The sequence below is a fragment of the Rhineura floridana genome, chromosome 5 (genome assembly GCF_030035675.1).
Source record: "Rhineura floridana isolate rRhiFlo1 chromosome 5, rRhiFlo1.hap2, whole genome shotgun sequence".
NCBI classification, from domain to species: domain Eukaryota; kingdom Metazoa; phylum Chordata; class Lepidosauria; order Squamata; family Rhineuridae; genus Rhineura; species Rhineura floridana.
The window spans coordinates 158,302,365-158,321,689 of NC_084484.1; the positions used below are offsets into that span (position 1 = coordinate 158,302,365).

Below are 19,325 nucleotides of genomic sequence, written 5' to 3' on the forward strand. Positions count from 1 at the left end.
CAGTCATTTTGTTTTATTTGTTTAGAATTATATTCTTCTCTATCCCTCCATATCCCAACCACTGTTTGGTACCAGTCCATGGGTGGCAGAACTCTGTTATTTCCTCATATCTGATTTTCTCACCCAGTTCTTTCTTTTGTTTGTATCTATTTATTTTTTATGATTTATAGGCTGCTTGTCAGCATCCAATGGATAATAAAACTAAAATTATGCAGTGACATGGGAAAGAGCTTTCTCTGCATTGGCACTCCATTTATGGAAGCAGGCCTTCTATATTTTTAGTGCCAAGTAAAATACTAACCTTTTTGCCCAGGCATTTATAGGAGGTTAGAGTTTTTACTGACTGTGAGCAGCCCACCTACCCTGCTATTTACTAGCTTTGTATTTTTTTTAAAAAATCAGCATACAATAACATTCTTTTTTTTAATAATTATCTTTTATTTTATTTTTCAGAATATACAGAAAAATGAACAGTTAATCAACAAACATGGAGTACATTGTATATACAAATGATGTTGATAATCTAATCTTGTGTCCAAACCTTAATAAAAACAAAATGGCATTTTATAATTATTTTTCACTCATTGACTTTATTCTCTCTGTCATTCTATAAGTTTCTCTGTGTTAGTGTGAAAGATAGACCCTCTCCATAGCGAGACCTGGGATATCGGGGGAGAGAAAACTGGTAGAGTTTTGTTAATATAAAGTATGAACGGGTACCACACATTGTCAAATTTCTCTGTTTTTGCTAAGCTGCGAATTTTTCTATTGTGTCGCATAAGTTTTTCAGAAAGTGCTATTTCCCATACTCTGCCCATCCATCGTTCAGTTGAAAGATCATCTGCTAGTTTCCACTGAAGTGAGATTTCCATGCGGGCTGCTGCTAGCAACAGGATAACCAGGTCTTTGTGCACAATGGGTACTTTTAAATGTCCTGTATAGGACACTAAGGCCAAGGCCGCGTCCGGAGCTAGCAACTGCCCTGTAATATCCGAGATTTCCCCCAAAACCACATTCCAGAACTTCATTACTGGTTTACAGTTCCACTACATGTGGCAAAAAGAGCCCACAACTTCACATCCTCTCCAACATAGAGGGGATATAGATTTATTGATGTGGTATAATTTTAAAGGTGTCCAATGCCATTGGTGAAGTATTTTGAGAGCTCTTTCTTGGATTCTAGCTGAGGCAGTTCTTATAGGAGGCTTAGACCATAATTCATTCCACTGCTGCTCATCCATGCCTACACCTAGCTCTTCCTTCCATTTCATCTTAAGACCTAAAGTCTTACCCATTGCGGCTGCTATAAGAACTTTATATATTGAAGCTGCTACAACTTTTGTCTCTGCAGCTGAGCTTGTACACATTTTCTCAAATGCTGTGTGCGTTTAGTGTCGGCTCTTTTCCCTAATTTGTGTGGTAATGAACGAACCTGGGCTATCTGCATCCAGTTATAGGATGTCTGTGCCAGTTTTCTGCGTAATGAGACCTCTGATATGGGTTGGCCTTTTTCAATTAGATCCTGAATCCTATATAAGCCTTTCTCTTCCCATCCTTTGTATTGAGCATATTTGTCTTTATCCCTGAATTCAGGAAGGTCTAGAAAGGGGGTGAGAGGAGAAAGGATGGGTGCTAACGTTTTCCCCCAATATTTCCATACCAAAAAGGTTGCCTGTAGGAAAAGGCTAGGAATCTGTTTAAGTTGTGGCCATGATGGGGATAGAAATGGCCATGCTCGAATTGAGGGTACCATCCTCTCCACCTCCATGGCTACCCACACTGTATCTTCGGAATTCCTAATAATATGCAACAGCTGTTTGAGTTGGAAAGCATCATAATATAGTTTTAGATTACGTATCCCCAAGTCTCCCATGTTTCTGGATCTGTATCTGGTCATTGCACTTGTTCTATTGTATTTGTCCTTCGCAATAATTTTTTCTAGTATTTTCTGCCATTTGCCAAACCACTGTTTAGGTACTGAAATCGGGAGTACCTGGAAAAGAAACAATAATTTAGGTAAGATTACCATTTTGATGGCAGCTATCCTGCCCAACCAGGACAGTTCCAGATGCTGCCAACCTATCAGTTCTGTTACTATTGTCTTTGTGACTTTGTTGAAGTTGCATCGCCTAAGTTGATTAAGATCTTTAGAGATCAATACTCCCAGATAGTGGAAACCGCCATGGCTTAATCAAAAGCCTGAGTTTGTGCTTAACCGATTTTGTTCGGCCAGGGACATATTAAAACATAACATTACTGATTTTGAGTAATTGATCTCTAAGCCTGCAACATTGCGATACTCTTCTAGAGCCTCTTTTATAAAGGGGATTGCCCTGTCTGGATTCTTAAGCATCAATAACACATCATCATCAAATAAGTTAATAGTATGATCTTTGCCTCCATCATGGATGCCCTCTATCCCTGAGTTAAGCCTTACCCCTTGCGCTAAGGCTTCTATAGTGAGGGCAAATAATAACGGGGATAGAGGTCATCCTTGTTTAGTTCCTCTTCCCAATTCTATACGGGGAGATTCTAGACCATTTGTGCATATTATTGCTGATGATTTTGAATATAGTTGGTCAATCAGTTGTGAAAACACTTTTCCAAAGTTCATTTTATGCAACAACTTTTTTAGAAACCCCCATTCCACCCTATCAAAGGCTTTAAATGCATCAAGAGAGACCAAAGCTGCAGAAAGTTTGTTAGTATTGATAACATGTATAATATTCAGGACCCTGCGTATTGAATCTGCTATATTACGTCTTGGCATAAACCCAGATTGAGATGGGGATATAACTCGTCTGATAAATACATTCAGTCGCTTAGCCATTATTGAAGTTAACAAGTTTGGCATCTTGATTTATAAGTGCTATGGGGCGATAGGAGTTCAGTGACTGGGGATCTCTGTCAGGCTTTAGTAGTACTATTATTTTTGAGTTATGCCAAGTGTCAGGTATTGCTCCCCCCGATAGAATGCTGTTAAATAACTGAGTCAGCTAGGGAGCAAGATCCACTTTAAATGCCTTATAGAAGTCGCTGGTGAATCCATCATCGCCTGGAGCTTTGCCATTTTTCAGATTCTTGATAGTGTTGATGACTTCTTCAGTCGTCACTGGTTGATTCAAATACGACATCTGATCTGGAGAGAGATTTTTCAATTCAATTTGTGCCAGATACTCTTCTATTTTGTGGTCATCTGGTTTGTCTGACTTGTATAGTTTTGAGTAGTACGTTGCAAATTCCTCATTAATTTTCCTGTAGTCCAGAAGCAAAGATCCATTTTCATTTTTAATTCCTGGGATAAGATTTCGAGATCATTGCTTTTTAAGGGCATGAGCTAATAGTTTAGAACCCTTGTCGCCAAATTCATAATATTGTCTTTTTGTATAGGCCATTGCCACATGTGCTTTTTCTATTTCCAGGGATTGGAGTTCTCTTTGTTTAGTATTCAGTGTTTAGCCTATTTTCCTATCTCCAGACCTTTTAAACTCTTTGTCCAGTTTATCTATATCAGCCAGGATACTTTTGACATATTTTTGACGTTCTCTCTTGAGGAAGCTGGCTTCCTTGATGCAATGCCCCCTTACGACTGCCTTCATAGCATCCCAAATCACGTGCAACCCAACCTCCGGAGTGTTGTTTTCTTGGAAGTAATGATCAATGGTTTCCTTCATGTTGCAGCTGAAGTTTTCATTAGCGAGTAAAGTGGGGTTGAATTTCCATGAGGTAGTTTGCCTTAAGGTTGACTTTTTGTACAGTGTAAGTGATATTGGAGCATGGTCTGATACAGTATTCACTCCTATTTCAGCCTCAATTACTCGCTCCCATGCATCTTTATTGATGAAAATGTGATCCAGTCTTGAATGTGAATGAAAACTGTGGGAGTAAAAAGTGTAATTTCTTTCTGAAGGATGAAGCAATCTCCAAGGGTCCAGCAGGTTGTGGGATGTAAATAGGTCTGATATACCAGTATCGTCGTTGCACTCCCTTCGTTTACTGTTGCTGCGATCCAGCCTGCTATTGAGGTAGCTATTAATGTCTCCCTCAATAATGATTGGGCCGTGGGCAAAGTTCTCTATAGTCTGTAGTGTTGTTCTTAGATAGGTCAGCTGTCCTTTATTGGGAGCATATATGGAACAGAAAGTTAGTTCTCCTTCGATCAAACCATTTACTATTACATAGCGACCATTTGGATCCAATAAACTAAAGCTTGGATGGCTTTAAAAGAAGATTAGACAAATTCATGGAGGACAAGGCTATCAATGGCTACTAGCCATAATGGCTGTGCTCTGCCACCCTAGTCAGAGGCAGCATGCTTCTGAAAACCAGTTGCCGGAAGCCTCGGGAGGGGAGAATGTTCTTGCACTTGGGTCCTGCTTGCGGGCTTCCCCCAGGCACCTGGTTGGCAACTGTGAGAACAGGACTAGATGGGCCACTGGCCTGATCCAGCAGGCTCTTATGTTCTTATCTCTCACCACTAGGGGGCATTTTTTAGCCACCAGGATGGCCACCCCCTAGCTTTTGAAGTTCCTGTGGCACAAACCTGCTCGCCTATCCAGCCCCCTTTCAGAAGTTTGCCCTGAAACCTTTTAGCCTGGTAAGGCAAATTATATCTGGAAGTTCGTGTTTGAGTGCTGTTACTACTCTGATGCATTTGATGGGGGATCCCAAGCCATTGACATTGAGAGAGAGTATCTTTAGTGTACTAATCATGTTCATAATATTGAGAAGGGAGAGTGAGAGTGTTCAAATGCAGTTTTGCTTTTTTGATACCAGAGAGATGGTGCCTTGCCTGTACTCCGAACCTTATAACCCCATGTGGGGAAAAAACTAAACAGAACAGAAACAACAAACAAACCGGCGAGGGCAGTCTGTAATTAGTTGACCGCCATGAGACAGCGCCGAGAATTGCCTCAACCAACTCGGGTGGTGGGAGGATAGCGGGGACCATACTTACACATAGGTCCTCTCCCTTCACAGACTAATGAGAGAAATGTGGCTATGATAGCCTATATAATTCACTCTATTACCCCTGCATGCTTGTATGTAGATCAGATCGGGTGCAGGTATGGATAGGTGTGCTCAACCATCAGTTTACCAGAGTAGGATCGCTGCTTCTGCTGCTCTCCCCTTCCAACTGTGTTATAGTGTCTTTTTGTTTTTTGTTGTTCTCGCTTTTTTTACTCTTTTGACATTCCCATGGAGTGTTCCCTTCATCCGAGTCAGAGACTTGTTTGTCCTGCTGTTTATTTTTGTCAGATGAGACGTGGATATCATAGAGTAATTTCTCTGCTTGCTGTCCTGTGCTTGCTGTAAAGAATTTCCCTTCATAGATCACCACCAGCTTAAAGGGGAATCCCCACCGATATCTAATTCCTGCCTCTCGTAGTGCAGCTGTATATGGTCTAAAGTTTTTCCGCCTGCTCAGCGTGTCAGGACTAAGATCTTGAAAGATATCAATTATATTGTTATTGTACTAAGATTGCGTAGTGCTTTGTAGATTTTCTCCTTTATTTTAAAACGCTCAGATTTGATGATTATGTTCCTTGGAGGACCGTCAGGTTTAGGGCGAGCTCCCAGTGCCCTGTGTGCTCTCTCGATGTCTTCGGCTGAGAGAGTTACTCCCAGATTAAGCGTATTAAACCAGTTTGTAATAAACTTGGACATATCTGCCCCTTCCTCTTTTTCAGGGATCCCTCTCACCCGAATATTGCCTCTTCAGGCTCGATCCTCCTGTTCTGCCACTCTCAGCTCTAATTCTTTAGTTGCCATTTTTAGCCTCTCTAACTTTTCGTTGTGTCTTAAACCTAGATCCATGGCTGCATTAGCCGTTTTAGTTATTTCCTTCATTTGTGTTGAAAGGCTTTCTATTTTCCCCTCTAGTGGTTGGAGAGCCTTTGCCCAATCAGTTGAGAGAGATTTTCTAATTTTATCTACGTAATCATCTGGGTTGACTTGTAATCGTTTGACATACAGCTTGTCTGTTTCCCGCCTTTGAGGGCCTTCTGGCCTCCCCAAGGAATGTCAGTTTCACTTTCTGCCTCTGTGAAGTCTGTGCTAATTTTAGCTTCTGTGCTGAATTTTTTTGCTGGGGATCCTTGGGTTGTCTGAGACATCACCTACCCAATCTTAATGGTTAGAAGAAAACTGCTTGCGATTTGCAGGGTTTTGCATGCGATAGTTGTTCCGTGAATGCAGGAGACTCGGCTCTATGCCGCCATTCTGCCGGATGGCAAGCCACGCCCCCTACAATAACATTCTTGATACATAATTAGAGAGGACCAAGTATTATACAGCCACAAGAGAGTCTGTATACTATAGTCAGCGGGGATTTTTCACATTCCGCAATGTTAAATGGATTGGACTTTTTTCTGCGAGTTCTCATAATCTGTTGAAATTCATTAAAAATCACCCATGTTCACAGAGTACCTGTAATCCTAATACTGACCTTGCCCCATACTCTGACCTTCATCTACTGAAGTTTAAAAGTTAAAAAAATGCCTGGTTGGTTTTTAATTAATTTAAGAAATTTTGGCTGGAAGCCTATTATAACGCAGGGCATGCTCAGTAAGGACCAACTGTCAGTGTTCTAAAAGCCTCACAGCTGCTGGGCTTGGCTAATCAGAGGGCCACACCCACACCAGACTTGATTTCAGTTGAGACAGTCATGGCTTCCCTCAAAGAATCCTGGGAAGTGTAGTTTGTGAAGGGTGCTGAGAGGAGACTCCTATTCCCCTGAGAGACTGGTTTAACAGTCAGCCACTCTGATTAAAGGTCTGTGAGAGAAACAGGGCGTCTCCTAGCAACTCTCAGCACCCTTCACTAACTACACTTCCCAGGATTCTTTGAGAGAAGCCATGAGTGGCTTTGAGCCAGGACTTTAAGAGAAGCATGATAAATGCTTTTAATTTTTTTTTAAAAGATGTGTTTTTAAATTTGTATATTTGTTTTTAATGTTTTTAGTTATTGTAAACCGCCCAGAGAGCTTTGGCTATGGGGCGGTATATAAATACACTAAATATATAGATAAATAAATAATGATTGTCCAAAGTGTAACAGGGGCCTGGTGTGGATGTGGCCAGGGACAGCTTTGTTTTAAATTTGGGTGGGAGGTAGGGTTGCCAGGTTCAGGGCCTGAGACTGGTCCTGTATCTTTAGTAGAAGAGAAAGTCAGCCATGTGCAGGCATTCTTGCAACAATGTAATGGGAAAAACCACAAGGTAGAATTCTCCCTTCCCCCAGCACAACTTTGAAAGATACAGAAGATATCTTGTTTGCCAGGCCCAGCCTGGTCAGTTTTACCTATCCTAATCATGATTGCATAGGAGTATATCCGATTCAACTCAATAATCATACAAATGATCAGACCTGCCTTTTCCCTCCTTCCCCTTTCCTCTCCCTTTCTCCTCCCCTCTTCCTTCTTAAGATGTTTTAGAGTGGTCCAAATCTGTCCAAAATGGGAGTTGCACCCAACACTTCTCTCCTCTCTTCAAAGTAGAAATAAAATTCAAGAAGGGCTGGAGAACTATTTTAAATATAATATGGATGAAGGAATCAGGGAAGAAACTAGATGGGAAGCAATGAAAGCAGTGATCAGGCGGCAGTATATAAGTGAGTGGGGGGTTATCCAACGTACACGCAAAGAACAAAAAAAGATATTAGAGAGAGAACTACAAGACTTAGTGGCTCATTATCAAGCAATGGGTTCACAAAAAATCAGACAAGAGATGGAAAAGAAATGATCAGAGATTGATTTAGCTGAAATAGATAAAACAATGGTAAACATGATTTAATGTAAACAAAAATATTACGAACACGAAGGCAAAGGAACAAAACATTTAGCTAAGAGAGTTAAAGAAAGGAGGGAAAACTGTATCTGCTGTTTAAAATTAAGAGAATCTAATGCCCTAACAAATAATAATATACAAATAAGAGAGGAACTAGCTAAATTCTATGAGGAACTATATAGCAATAAATAAATAAATGGAGGAGCAGACTATATAAGACTACATGGACAGGGTCAGACTTCCAAAATTAACAGAGACAGACAGAGTAATGCTTGAAGATCCAATCTTGGAAGAAGAGGTAGGGGCAGCAATAAAGGCATTACAAGTAAAAAGGACCTGATGGATTCACCAATAATTTTTTATAAACTTTATGGTACCATTCTCATCCCTCATATGACTAGATTATACAATACAATAATGACAGAGGCAAGGATGCCCCCAACTTGGTCTGCATTGCACACTGTATTGCTACTGAAACCAGGTAAAAATCCAACTCTTCCAGAATCATACCGTCCAATATCTTTATTAAACACTAATTACAAAAATTTTGCATCAGTTCTTGCTAATAGACTGAAAGCAGTGATTACCAAATTGGTTCATGCAGATCAATATGGTTTTATACCTGGAAGATACATAGCAGACCTAGTATGCCGTCTATTTAGTATAATAAAAATATGTTGACACAAGGGGGCTCCTTTGGCCATAGTGGCACTGGATATTTATAAAGCATTTGACAGCATGAATTGGAAATTCTTCTTAAAAGCACTGAAAAAAATTCAATTTGGCCCTAAATTCATCTCAGCAATGCAAGCCATCTACACTTTGTCCACCACAAATATAAAATATAATGGGATGGAATCTAGAACTATAGAGTTACAAGCAGGTACAAAACAAGGCTGCCCACTGTCTCCTTTGCTTTTTACCCTTGTGATAGAATTTCTGGCTAGTAGACTTAGGGAGAATAACAAAATAGCTGGAATTAGAGTGGTTCAAGAAGAACATCTTATCAGCTTATATGTGGATGATATGTTGCTTATGCTATCCAATCCAAAAAAAGCTCTGCAATACCTTCAAAAAGAACTGGAGGATTTTGGGGGGTTGGCAGGTCTAAAGATAAATTTTATAAAATCAGACCTCATGTGTTATCCCACCTAAGGCACAAATTCAAATATCTCAGGTTTTAGGAATTCCATTGGTACGGTCCCACCTTCGCTACCTGGGAGTGAACATACCCAGAAACAAAAAAAAAAATTCAAAATTAATTATACAAAAATATGGCAACAGGTAGAGGAAGATATTAAAAAATGGGCAAAACTGAATATGTCACTATCCAGCAAAATAGCACTTGTCAAAATGATGATAGTCCCAAAGTTTACATATCTTTTCTATGTTCTCCCAACGCAAATTAAAAAACACTACGATTGGCAATCTGGCAGCAGAAAATTGAACAATTTATTTTTAAATCAAAAAAGCCCAGAACAGCAAAAAAATATAGATACAAAGGAACAAGAGAGGGAGGGTGGGGAATCCCAAATTTATTTCTTTATTATGCAGCATTTCAGATTCATCACTTAATCTCTTTTATGGATCTCAAATCTGAAAAACACTGGGTACACATATATTTACTAAAACTTCACAATCCTAAAAGCTTGCCTTTTATTAAACAGGAAATAAGAAAAAGCACCAAAAACAAAAATACAACTATGACACCAATTTTGGGGGTATGGAGATATAGGAAAGAGATCTTACTTCCGGGAATTTCCCCCTTCATCCCTATTTGCAATCACCCTGAGTTTTACAGGTCACACAGAGAAATACAGGATAAAAGCCTAATTGACAATAATATATACAGATTGAAAGATTTTTATACAAATGGACTACCTTTATCACAAGATGAATGGAAAAATAAATTTAAGGAGATGGGTGTGTCATGGATTTGCTGGTATCAACTTAGTACTTTTATTAGGAAACATCATATTATAATGCAGGGTACTAGACAATTAACAGAAAGGGAGAAACTAATGTTAACTATGGAGGGAATGGAAAAGGGGGTGATTTCAAAATTATATAGATTTTTGGTAAATAAGGATATGGGTTCCAACTAAATTTTAAAACAAGTATGGAAATCAGACCTGAAATGGCAGATTGAAGAAGAGGACTGGAATGATACGTGGACTAATTCCCATATTTCTATTTCGACTTCCTGTACAGAAACAGCCCTAAAAATAATACAAAAATGGTATTTAATCCCCCTGTATTTAGCACGGATCTCTAAAAATAGCACACAAAAGTGTTGGAGAGGATGCAAAGTACAAGGCTCATATTTACACATGTGGTGGGAATGTGATAAACTCAACAGTTTTTGGCAGGAGGTGTGGGAAGAAATACAGAAATTGACAAAACAACAATGTTACCTCAGGCCTGAATTAGCTTTATTGAACATTTTTATGGGACAAAACACAAATCTACAATATAAAACACTTATAGGATTTACGCTGGCGGCAGCCAGATTGTCGATTGCCAAATATTGGAAATCACTGGACGGTTTAACACTACAAAACTGGGAAAATAAATTATGGGAAATCGCTCTATTAGAGAAGTTAACACAGAAAATAAGAATGGCGGAGAGAAAAAAGAAAAATAAGGACTCTTTTGAAGCGGATTAGTGGCCTTTTATCTTGGCTGCTACATCGGACACTAGTTTGGGACCAGTGCCTTATTGTTTCAGATCATTGTGGATATCTTAAGAATCGAAGTTTCTTAGAGAAGAAAACTACTAACTAAAATCTTGAAAGTTAATAGTCAGTAGGGGAAAGGGAGGGAAGGGGGTGATAGGGGTTGGGGAAAGGGAGGGAAAGAGAGTTAATAGGTTTTTTGAATTATTTTGTAACTAAATACATGTTAATGCAAAATGGAAATAAAAATGAATTAAACAAGTAGAAATTAAGAGGTTTTTAAAAAGTCTTTTGTTTTTAAGATCTTTTAGAGTGGTTTTCAGTATTTTTGTTTACCGCCCTGGGCTTCTTTTGGGAGGAAGGGCAGGATATAAATTTAATAAATAAATAAAATAGACACATCTCAAGGACTGGTCTTAAATAGCGCCTTTCCATCTCTTTTGTAGACAAAGTTCAAGACTGCACACATGGTGGGGTCTTCCCCAAGCCGACAAGGCTGGTTCCTGTCAACCCCTACAGGAGCGACAAGGGTATGGGCTGTGCACTCTCCAACGCTCAACGCCTATGCATACTGTCTCTGACAGCATCACATAAATGCCTGCCTCCCCCTCTTGGCTTTCTTTCCAGACTCTCCAGCAGCTGTCCTAGACAGCTATGTAAACAAGACAGAGAGGTGGGAGAGACGGGGAGAAAGAGAAGGGGAAAAAAAGACACTCAGTGTTCTCTTCCCAGTCAGCTGATTCATTCGACTATGAAACACATTTACAGGGAAAATAATGCTGTTTTTACAGGGGGGGAAGGTTAAAAAGGGGCTAGCCTACAACTCCTTTCCTGCAATAAGATGGTAGGGAGAGATGGAGTTGTGCGTCATCCACATATTGATGACGTACTCCAAATCTGCGGATAACCTCTCCCAGCGGTTTCATATAGATGTTAAAGAGCATGGGAGACAGAATGGAACGATGCGGGAGGCCTAGGCCAGCAGCCAGGGGTGAAGCAGTAGTTTCCCAGTTCCACTCTGGAACCTGTCTAACAGGTAGGACTGGATACACCATAAAATGGTGCCTCCCAATCCCATCCCAGCTAGATGGCCCAGAAGGATACCATGGTCTATGGTACTGAAAGCTGCTGAAAGGTCCAGCAGCCCCAACAGGGATGATGTTCCTCTGTCTTATGCCTGGCATAGGTCATCAAACAGGGCGACCAAGGCTGTCCCTATTCCATGACTAGGCCTGAAGCCTGGTTGGAAAGGGTCTATAATCCAATTCATCAAGGAAAACTTGGACCTGAGCAGCCACTACCTTCTCAATCATCTCGCCCCAAAATGGGAGATTAGAGACCGGGCAGAAGTTAACTTCTAATGAAGGGTCTAATGAAGGCTACTTTAACAAAGGTCTTATATGGCCTCCTTCAACAATGTTGGCACAGAACCTTCCCTAGAGAGGTATTAATTAATTATGCCAGCCAACCACTCTAACTCTGGCATATTTAATTAACCAGTATGGGCAAGGGTCAAGAGAGCAAGTAGGCCCTCATTTCTCCCAGAGCCCTGTCCACACCCTCAGGCTTTTACAAGCTGAAATATGCATGGAAAAATGACCAAAGGAAGCCTCAGGGACATCTGGCATAATATTCTTGGCCACTACTGAACAGATGACATGTTTCTAGCTTATTTGGTTCCAAAGAAACATTTAGAAACACCATAGGCAGGGCTGGACCAAGGTATTTTGCTGCCTGAGGTGAAGGACTAGATCAGGGGTGGCCAAACCGCGGCTTGTGAGCCACATGCGGCTCTTTGACATATAATGTGTGGATCTTTGACATATAATTTTTTGAGAAGTGTCTGTGAAAATTTTGTGAAGGAGGATGGCGTCATCAAATTGTAAGAAGCAAAAGTATGAAGATGAAAACAGAATTTTTAACCCAGAGTGGGAGGAAGATTTTGCATTCACCGTTAAAGGAGGTAAACCTTTGTGTCTTATCTGCTATATGTCACTCAGTCATTACAAAGCCAGTAACTTGAAACGCCACTATGAAACAAGTAACAAAAACTTTTCTTCTGATTATCCAACTAAATCAGAATTATGGAAAAACAAGTTAACTGTGTTAAAATCATCACTAAATAGCCAGCAGACACTGTTGACAACGTTCAGTAAGGAAGCTGATACAATGACTGAAGCTAGTTTTGTTACATCATGGAATACTGCTCATGCTAAACACCCATATTTTGATGGTGAATTTGTTAAGAAGAATATAGCTGAAGTTGTTGCAGTGTTAGATCCAAATAACACAAAACTTCAGCGACTAATAGCACAAACACCAGCTTCATGCCACACTACAGAGAGGCGTATCTCCCAGATCAGTGCTGATGTTGCAAGCAAAATGCTCAATTAAAACAATAATCATTCAGGATTTTGAAAACATTTGGTATACATATAACATGTGTACTTTGTGATTATTGAAAGTAATACAAATTAAGAGTTTAAAAACTACATACATGAATAAATATTACATACATATATTTCTTAATATTTATATAATTTTTTGTAACAAAATGTGCATGTAACAAAAACATGTATGTAATATTTGTTCATGTCTTGCGGCTCTCAAAACATCTGAAGTTTATCGTATGTGGCTCTTACGTTAAGCATGTTTGGCCACCCCTGGACTAGATGGTGTCTCTCCATTCACATATGTAGCAGCCAGACGCTTAGCTCAAAGAACTTTTTATTCTGCTGCTATTGCTTCTGCTGACAATCAACCTAAAGAACTTTATCGGATTGTTAACTCTCTTTTAAACCCGAAACGTTGCGAGAACACTATTGACCACTCCCAGACACGATGCCAAGATTTCGCTGCCTTTTTTTATAACAAGGTTACACAGATTCGCTCCACATTAGACTCTAATCCTGTTACAGATTTGCAGGTTGTTCCTTCTGACACTATCTACTTACCAACTATATTAGACTCCTTCCGACCTATATACCCAGACGATATTAACAAACTACTGAGTGGGATGAGACCTACCACCTGTCCTCTTGACCCTTGCCCATCCTGGCTTATAAAACAATCTAGGAAGGACCTAGCCAACTGGATTTGTGTGATAATTAATGCCTCCCTCCAACAAGGCTCTCTCCCCAACTGTCTAAAAGAAGCTACGGTTGTACCTCTCTTAAAAAAATCTTCTTTAAACCCTTCTAATTTTGATAATTTCCGTCCAGTCTCCAACTTACCGTTCTTGAGTAAAATCATTGAACGAGTAATTTTTAATCAACTTCAATGCTTCGTAAATGATAACAACTACTTTGACCCTCTTCAATCCGGTTTTAGACCGGGATTTGGGACTGAAACGGCCCTGGTTGCCTTAGTCGATGACCTCCGAATAGAGCTAGATAAAGGGAATGTTTCTCTATTGATCCTTCTTGACTTATCGGCGGCCTTTGACACCATTGATCATACTATCCTCCTTGATCGCCTCTCAGGGATGGGAATATGAGGCACTGCTTTGCAGTGGCTACGCTCCTTCCTGGAAGGCAGATCTCAGAGAGTTCGCCTGGGAAACTTCCATTCTGATCCTTGGCCTCTGCAATAAGGAGTCCCTCAGGGTTCAGTACTATCACCACTTCTATTTAATATATATATGAAACCTCTTGGAGAGATTATACGTAAGTTTGGAGTCCGCTTCCATCCATATGCGGACGATACCCAACTTTATTTTTCTTTTCCTCCCGATCTTAAAGAGGCTATTCAACCTTTAAATTCTTGTTTGTCCGCAGTGATGTCCTGGATGCGTCTCAATAAATTGAAATTAAATCTGAATAAAACTGAAGTACTTTTAGTTAGTCGTAAACCTGATTTAGCAAATGAAAATCACCCAATTTTGGACAGAATTACCTTGCCACTAAAGTCTCAAGTCCGGAGTTTGGGTGTTCTGCTGGACTCTGCCTTGACTTTGGAAGCAAAGGTCTCGGCAGTCTCTAGAAGTGCCTTCGCCCAATTAAAACTGGTTCGTCAACTCTGTCCATTCCTGGAGACTGCTGATTTAGCTAAAGTGACCCATGCATTGGTCACTTCTCGACTTGATTATTGTAATTCTCTTGATACTGGGCTCCCCCAAAGAATACTGCAACAACTTAAATTGGTGCAAAGAGCAGCGGCTCTAATGATAACAGGAGCAAACTGGCAAGCACACACCACTCCGCTCCTCCAACAACTTCACTGGCTGCCTGTTTTATATCGAATACATTTTAAAATACTAACTTTAACTTTTAAAGCACTACATGGTCTGGGCCCTTCATATTTATCCAATCGGATCTCTTTGTATGAACCCCCTCGGCCTTTGAGATCTGCTTTAGATCCGGCCCTTACTATTCCTCCTTTTCCCCGAATTCATCTGTCCATTGTTAGAAATAAGACATTTTCTGTAATTGCCCCTACTCTATGGAACAATTTACCGCAAGAAATACGTCTGTCTTCTTCCCTCTTCATTTTTCGCCGGCAGCTTAAAACCTTTTTATTCTCTCTAGCTTTTAAATTGTGAGATACTGTTTTACTTTGTTATTGGATATTAATTGTTTATAATTACTCTGTTATGCCGCTCTGAATTTCTTTGGAAAGAGAGTGGGATAGAATTTTTTAAAAATAAATAAATAAAATAAATAAATATTGTGGCTTGCATCAGTGCTAGTGCCAGGGTAGCTGGCTAGCTTAGGAGTGCAAGGCAGGCCATGTGGAACACACAGTTCTCTCCAACATCTCATCACTGCTTCCTGACCAGCAGAGGCATACATTGGCTTTTGTTGCCACAGCTAAAATAGCATCCTAGGACAGGCAAATGGGTCATTTTTGTTATTGTTCAGTGTTGTTACACCTTTAAGGGGTTGTCCTGGTAGAAATGATATTGTCATATGTAATGTAACTATTAAAACTCAAAGGAGCCTGTTTTCCACAAGGCAAATGCTACTCTATAAGCCTTCTAGTGATGTTCAAATGCTTTGCAACAAAAGGCTCCTTAGCCACAAGGAGTTTTTCAGTTGCGGTTCATGGGACAATTCCATGAAGCTGAAATAAATAAACTTTGCACCCTGTCCTGGATTCTTTGGCACAAGAGCATTGCTTTTCAATTATCTTGTGAGTGACATACAAATAGGGGTAATTGATATGTTAATGATGGTTGTTTGGGATTAAAAAAAAAAAAGTTACAATGGCATTTTATGCATGGTTGTAAGAAAGATGAACAAAATGTTTAGTATGTATTCACTAACAGGCAAAAAACCTTGCAGTTTAAGAACGTACCTATAGCCCACAGATATTTCTATCAAACTTTAAAAAGCAGGGAAATTGGGCAGCTATAGTGAATGCACCAGGGGAGCAGGAGACCTGACCTCCTCTCTGAGATATTTTATTTATTTATTTATTATTTGATTTATATCCCACCCTTCCTCCCAGCAGGAGCCCAGGGCAGCAAACAAAACCACTAAAAACACTTTAAAACATCATAAAAACAGACATTAAAATACATTAAAACAAAACATTTTTTAAAAGCATTTTACCAGTTAATCCTACTCCCTTAACCTAGTTAATTGGTTGGTCAAATATTGTCAAATAATAGCCAAGTATTTAAAGCTTTAAGTTGAAAGCTGATATAGATGTACCTGTGGGTAAGTTCCACTGAACTTAATAGGACTACCTCTAAGTAAATATGCATAGAATTGCACTGTAAATTATCATTAATTATTGACTCCCTTAATTTTGCTTTGCTATCAGATGGCTCTGGTTGGTTCCAGATGAAGGAAGGGGAAGGAGAGGATTGGAAGGGGGTGGGGATGGGGATGGAGGGGGGATGGAGGGGGGAGGGGGGATGGAGGGGCAAAGGAAGAGGGAGGGAACAGGCAAGAGGGAGGGAATAGGAGGGTGGGTTTGATCATTTGCATACTTTTTGAGTTCAGTGGGATTTATTTCTGTGCAATCATGTTTGAAAATGGGAATGGACTGCCTTCAAGTTGATCCCGACTTATGGTGACCCTATGAATAGGGTCTTCATAGTAAATGGTATTCAGAGGTGGTTTTATTGCCTTCCTCTGAGGCTGAGAGGCAGTGACTAGCCCAAGGTCACTCAGTGAGCTTCATGGCTGTGTGGGGATTCAAACCCTGGTCTCCCAGGTCGTAGTTCAACACTGACCTGGGGGAGGAGCAGGGAGGGGAGGGTGAGGGGAGGAGATTGGGTGGGTGGGCACTGGGCAGAGGGAAAGCTCCTTTCCTTTCCAAAAGGAAAACATTGTGAACAGTATCATTGCTTTATAGCATTTCCCCCACCTTTTTATTCTACAGCAGGCACATGTAGCCTCCCACCCAAATTTAAACCAAAGCTGTCCCTGGCCATATCCACACCAGGCCTTTATTTCACTTTGGAGAGTCATGGCTTCTCTCAAAGAATCCTGGGAAGTGTAGTTAGTGAAGGGTGCTGAGAGTTGCTAGGAGATGCCCTGTTTCCCCTCAAAGACCTTCAATCAAAGCAGATGACTGTTAAACCAGTCTGGCCACTGGAGCTCTCTCAGTGGAACAGGAGTCTCCTCTCAGCCCCCTTCACAAACAACACTTCCCAGGATTCTCTGAGGGAAGCCATGACTGTCTCAAGTGAAATCAGTTTGGTGTGGGTGTGGCCCCCTGCTTAGGCAAGCCCAGCAGCTGTGAGTCTGGCTTTTAGAACTCTGACAGTTGGCTCTTACTGAGCATGCCCAACGTTATCATAGGGTTCCAGCCAAAATTTCTTAAATTAATTAAAAATCAGCCAGGTATTTTTTTTAACTTTTAAACAGCAGAAGATGAAGTTCAGAGTATGGGAAAAGTCAGTATTAGGATTACAGGTACTTTGTGACCCTGGCGATTTTTAATGCATTTCAACAGATTATGAGAACTCTGACAGAAAAAAGTCCAAAAGGGCTCTGAGGTTTTTCTCTCTCTTTTTACATTTTGAACTCTCTATTCTAACTGTTTTGTGTGTCACCATGAAAATTGAGAGTGTTGTTAAGCAAGCGTTTCTGAGTTCAGGACTGTAAGTTTTGTAAGGTTTTGTTTTGAAATGAGCTTATGGAAAGCATCAGAATTGCATGGAGATATTTTCAATTTAAAATTGCGGAATGTGAAAAATCATCCATGCTGCCTATAGTACTATAGTATACAGCCACTCTTGTGGCTGTATAATTTATTTGTATTTAGTACATATTTATTTGGTTAAAGCATTTTTAACCCTGGCCTTTAGCAGAAAAGCCTCTTGGAGTGGCTTTCAAAAGATCAGTAGTAAGACATTACCTGCCATCCCAGTTACAATCTGAAAGACATGATACACAAGGAAAAAGGAGGGAAGACAAAGATCCCTCTCCCCCAGCTCAGATACCATTTCTTAAATATAGTCATTATGTTAAAGGTTGATTATCCATGGTCACCAATAACCTTCTATCCCATTCCAGGAACAGCTAATAGATGCTGCGTAAGGGGTCTTTTTTGCCTCCCCTCAATTCCTATCCTCTAAGTGTGAGGCTACTGCGCAAGCGCAATGAGTTTCTAAGGCGAACGCGCGGTCCAGTAACAGTTCAAAACGCGCGTGCGTACTAGAGAAGCGGGTGGGGAGGCGGGGCGACGTTACGAGTCGTCAATGGGAAGAGCTTTAGCCGCCATTTTAAGCTTGGGGTTTTTGTGGTTCTTTTCCCCTCGTTCCCTCTTTCCTTTCTAGTCGACAGAAAGGACGGTGGCTGAGGCCAAACCAGTACGGGCGCCTCATTCTGCACCTTCTTTCCCTTCTGCAGTATTACCCGCGACAAAAGAGTTGAACTATGTCCGCTAACAGGAACCTGAAGCAAGTGAAGATTGAGAACAACTCCCCAGCGGCTGCTCCGCCGATGAGCATGGTGGGCGGCGGTAGCATGAAAGGGCTGCGGGGTCTGGAGCAGCCGCCGGAGAACGAAGTGGTGGCGGCAGCCATGGTGATTGGGAAGGACGAAGAGGAGCAAAGCGAATGCGGCTTCACCGTCGACATCAAGAGCTTCTTGAAGCCAGGCGAAAAGAGCTACACGCAGCGTTGCCGCCTCTTTGTGGGGAACTTACCCACCGACATCACCGAGGAGGATTTCAAGCGCCTTTTCGAGCGCTATGGAGAGCCCAGCGAGGTCTTTATTAACCGGGACCGCGGCTTCGGCTTCATCCGCCTGGTGAGGAACCGCGCCAGGATCTCCCCCCCCCCCCGTGTGTGTGTGAGAGAGAGAGAGAAAATGAAAATGAATGAATAAGAGGAACGGTTCCTTTCCCTATCCTTTCTCGTTAAAGATAATTGATCTCTTCCCTCACGTGTGCACGAGACGGTGTGAAAAAGCAACCCCCCTTCGCCCCCTCCCTGGAGACCTGTTCTGCGGCAGACACCGCCCGCCCGCGCTGACCCCCCTCCTCTCTTCCCACCACGCGCAAACGCGCGTACACATTCAGACAAGCGCCCTCCCCTTGAAGTCACTGCGCGCGCGAGTGGTCTTCCTCCACGCTTTTCAGTGCCTTTTGTGGGGATGCCTTTCCTTCCCTTCCCTTGCTTTCTGCGTTGGCCACAGTAACTCCCGTTCCCACCCCAAGTGGTGGTCTAAATTACATTAGGGGTTAATTTCGTGATAAAACTCAAAATGCTAAGAAGGAATGAATGTATGCATGCTCATTTATAACATTTGAGCCGTCCTGTTCTTCGATGTACAACTGAAATAGATTTCATATTAAAGCAGCACAGATGAAATCCTCCAACAAAATTTTAATTTAAAATTTGGACATTATCGGCACTGTTGTTGTTTTTTACAAAAAAAGAACTGAAAGAGAAAGCTGCTTCCAT

The 19,325-nt window shown here is 41.0% G+C and overlaps 2 protein-coding genes across 8 annotated transcripts in view; one reads left to right on the forward strand and one right to left on the reverse strand.

Annotated features, from left to right (window-relative positions):
• Positions 1 to 540: 540 nt before the first annotated feature.
• Positions 541 to 9,991, reverse strand: LOC133385983 (uncharacterized). Its single transcript, XM_061629590.1, has 2 exons — positions 9,920 to 9,991; positions 541 to 1,993 (listed from the first exon to the last, which is right to left on the reverse strand). The coding sequence occupies exons 1-2, from the start codon at positions 9,971 to 9,973 to the stop codon at positions 1,331 to 1,333; spliced, it is 717 nt and encodes a 238-aa protein (XP_061485574.1). The 5' UTR covers positions 9,974 to 9,991; the 3' UTR covers positions 541 to 1,330.
• Positions 9,992 to 18,081: 8,090 nt separating this feature from the next.
• The window catches only part of PSPC1 (paraspeckle component 1), a 96,102-nt gene continuing 94,858 nt past the window's right edge, over positions 18,082 to 19,325 (forward strand). For all 7 annotated transcript variants that reach the window (XR_009762889.1, XR_009762891.1, XR_009762888.1 and 4 more), the window contains exon 1: positions 18,082 to 18,669. Coding sequence is in view for 3 of the 7 variants with exons in the window: in XM_061628605.1 (XP_061484589.1) it covers positions 18,295 to 18,669 (375 nt within the window). In the remaining 4 variants the exon portion in view is untranslated. The remainder of the gene's footprint in view (positions 18,670 to 19,325) is intronic.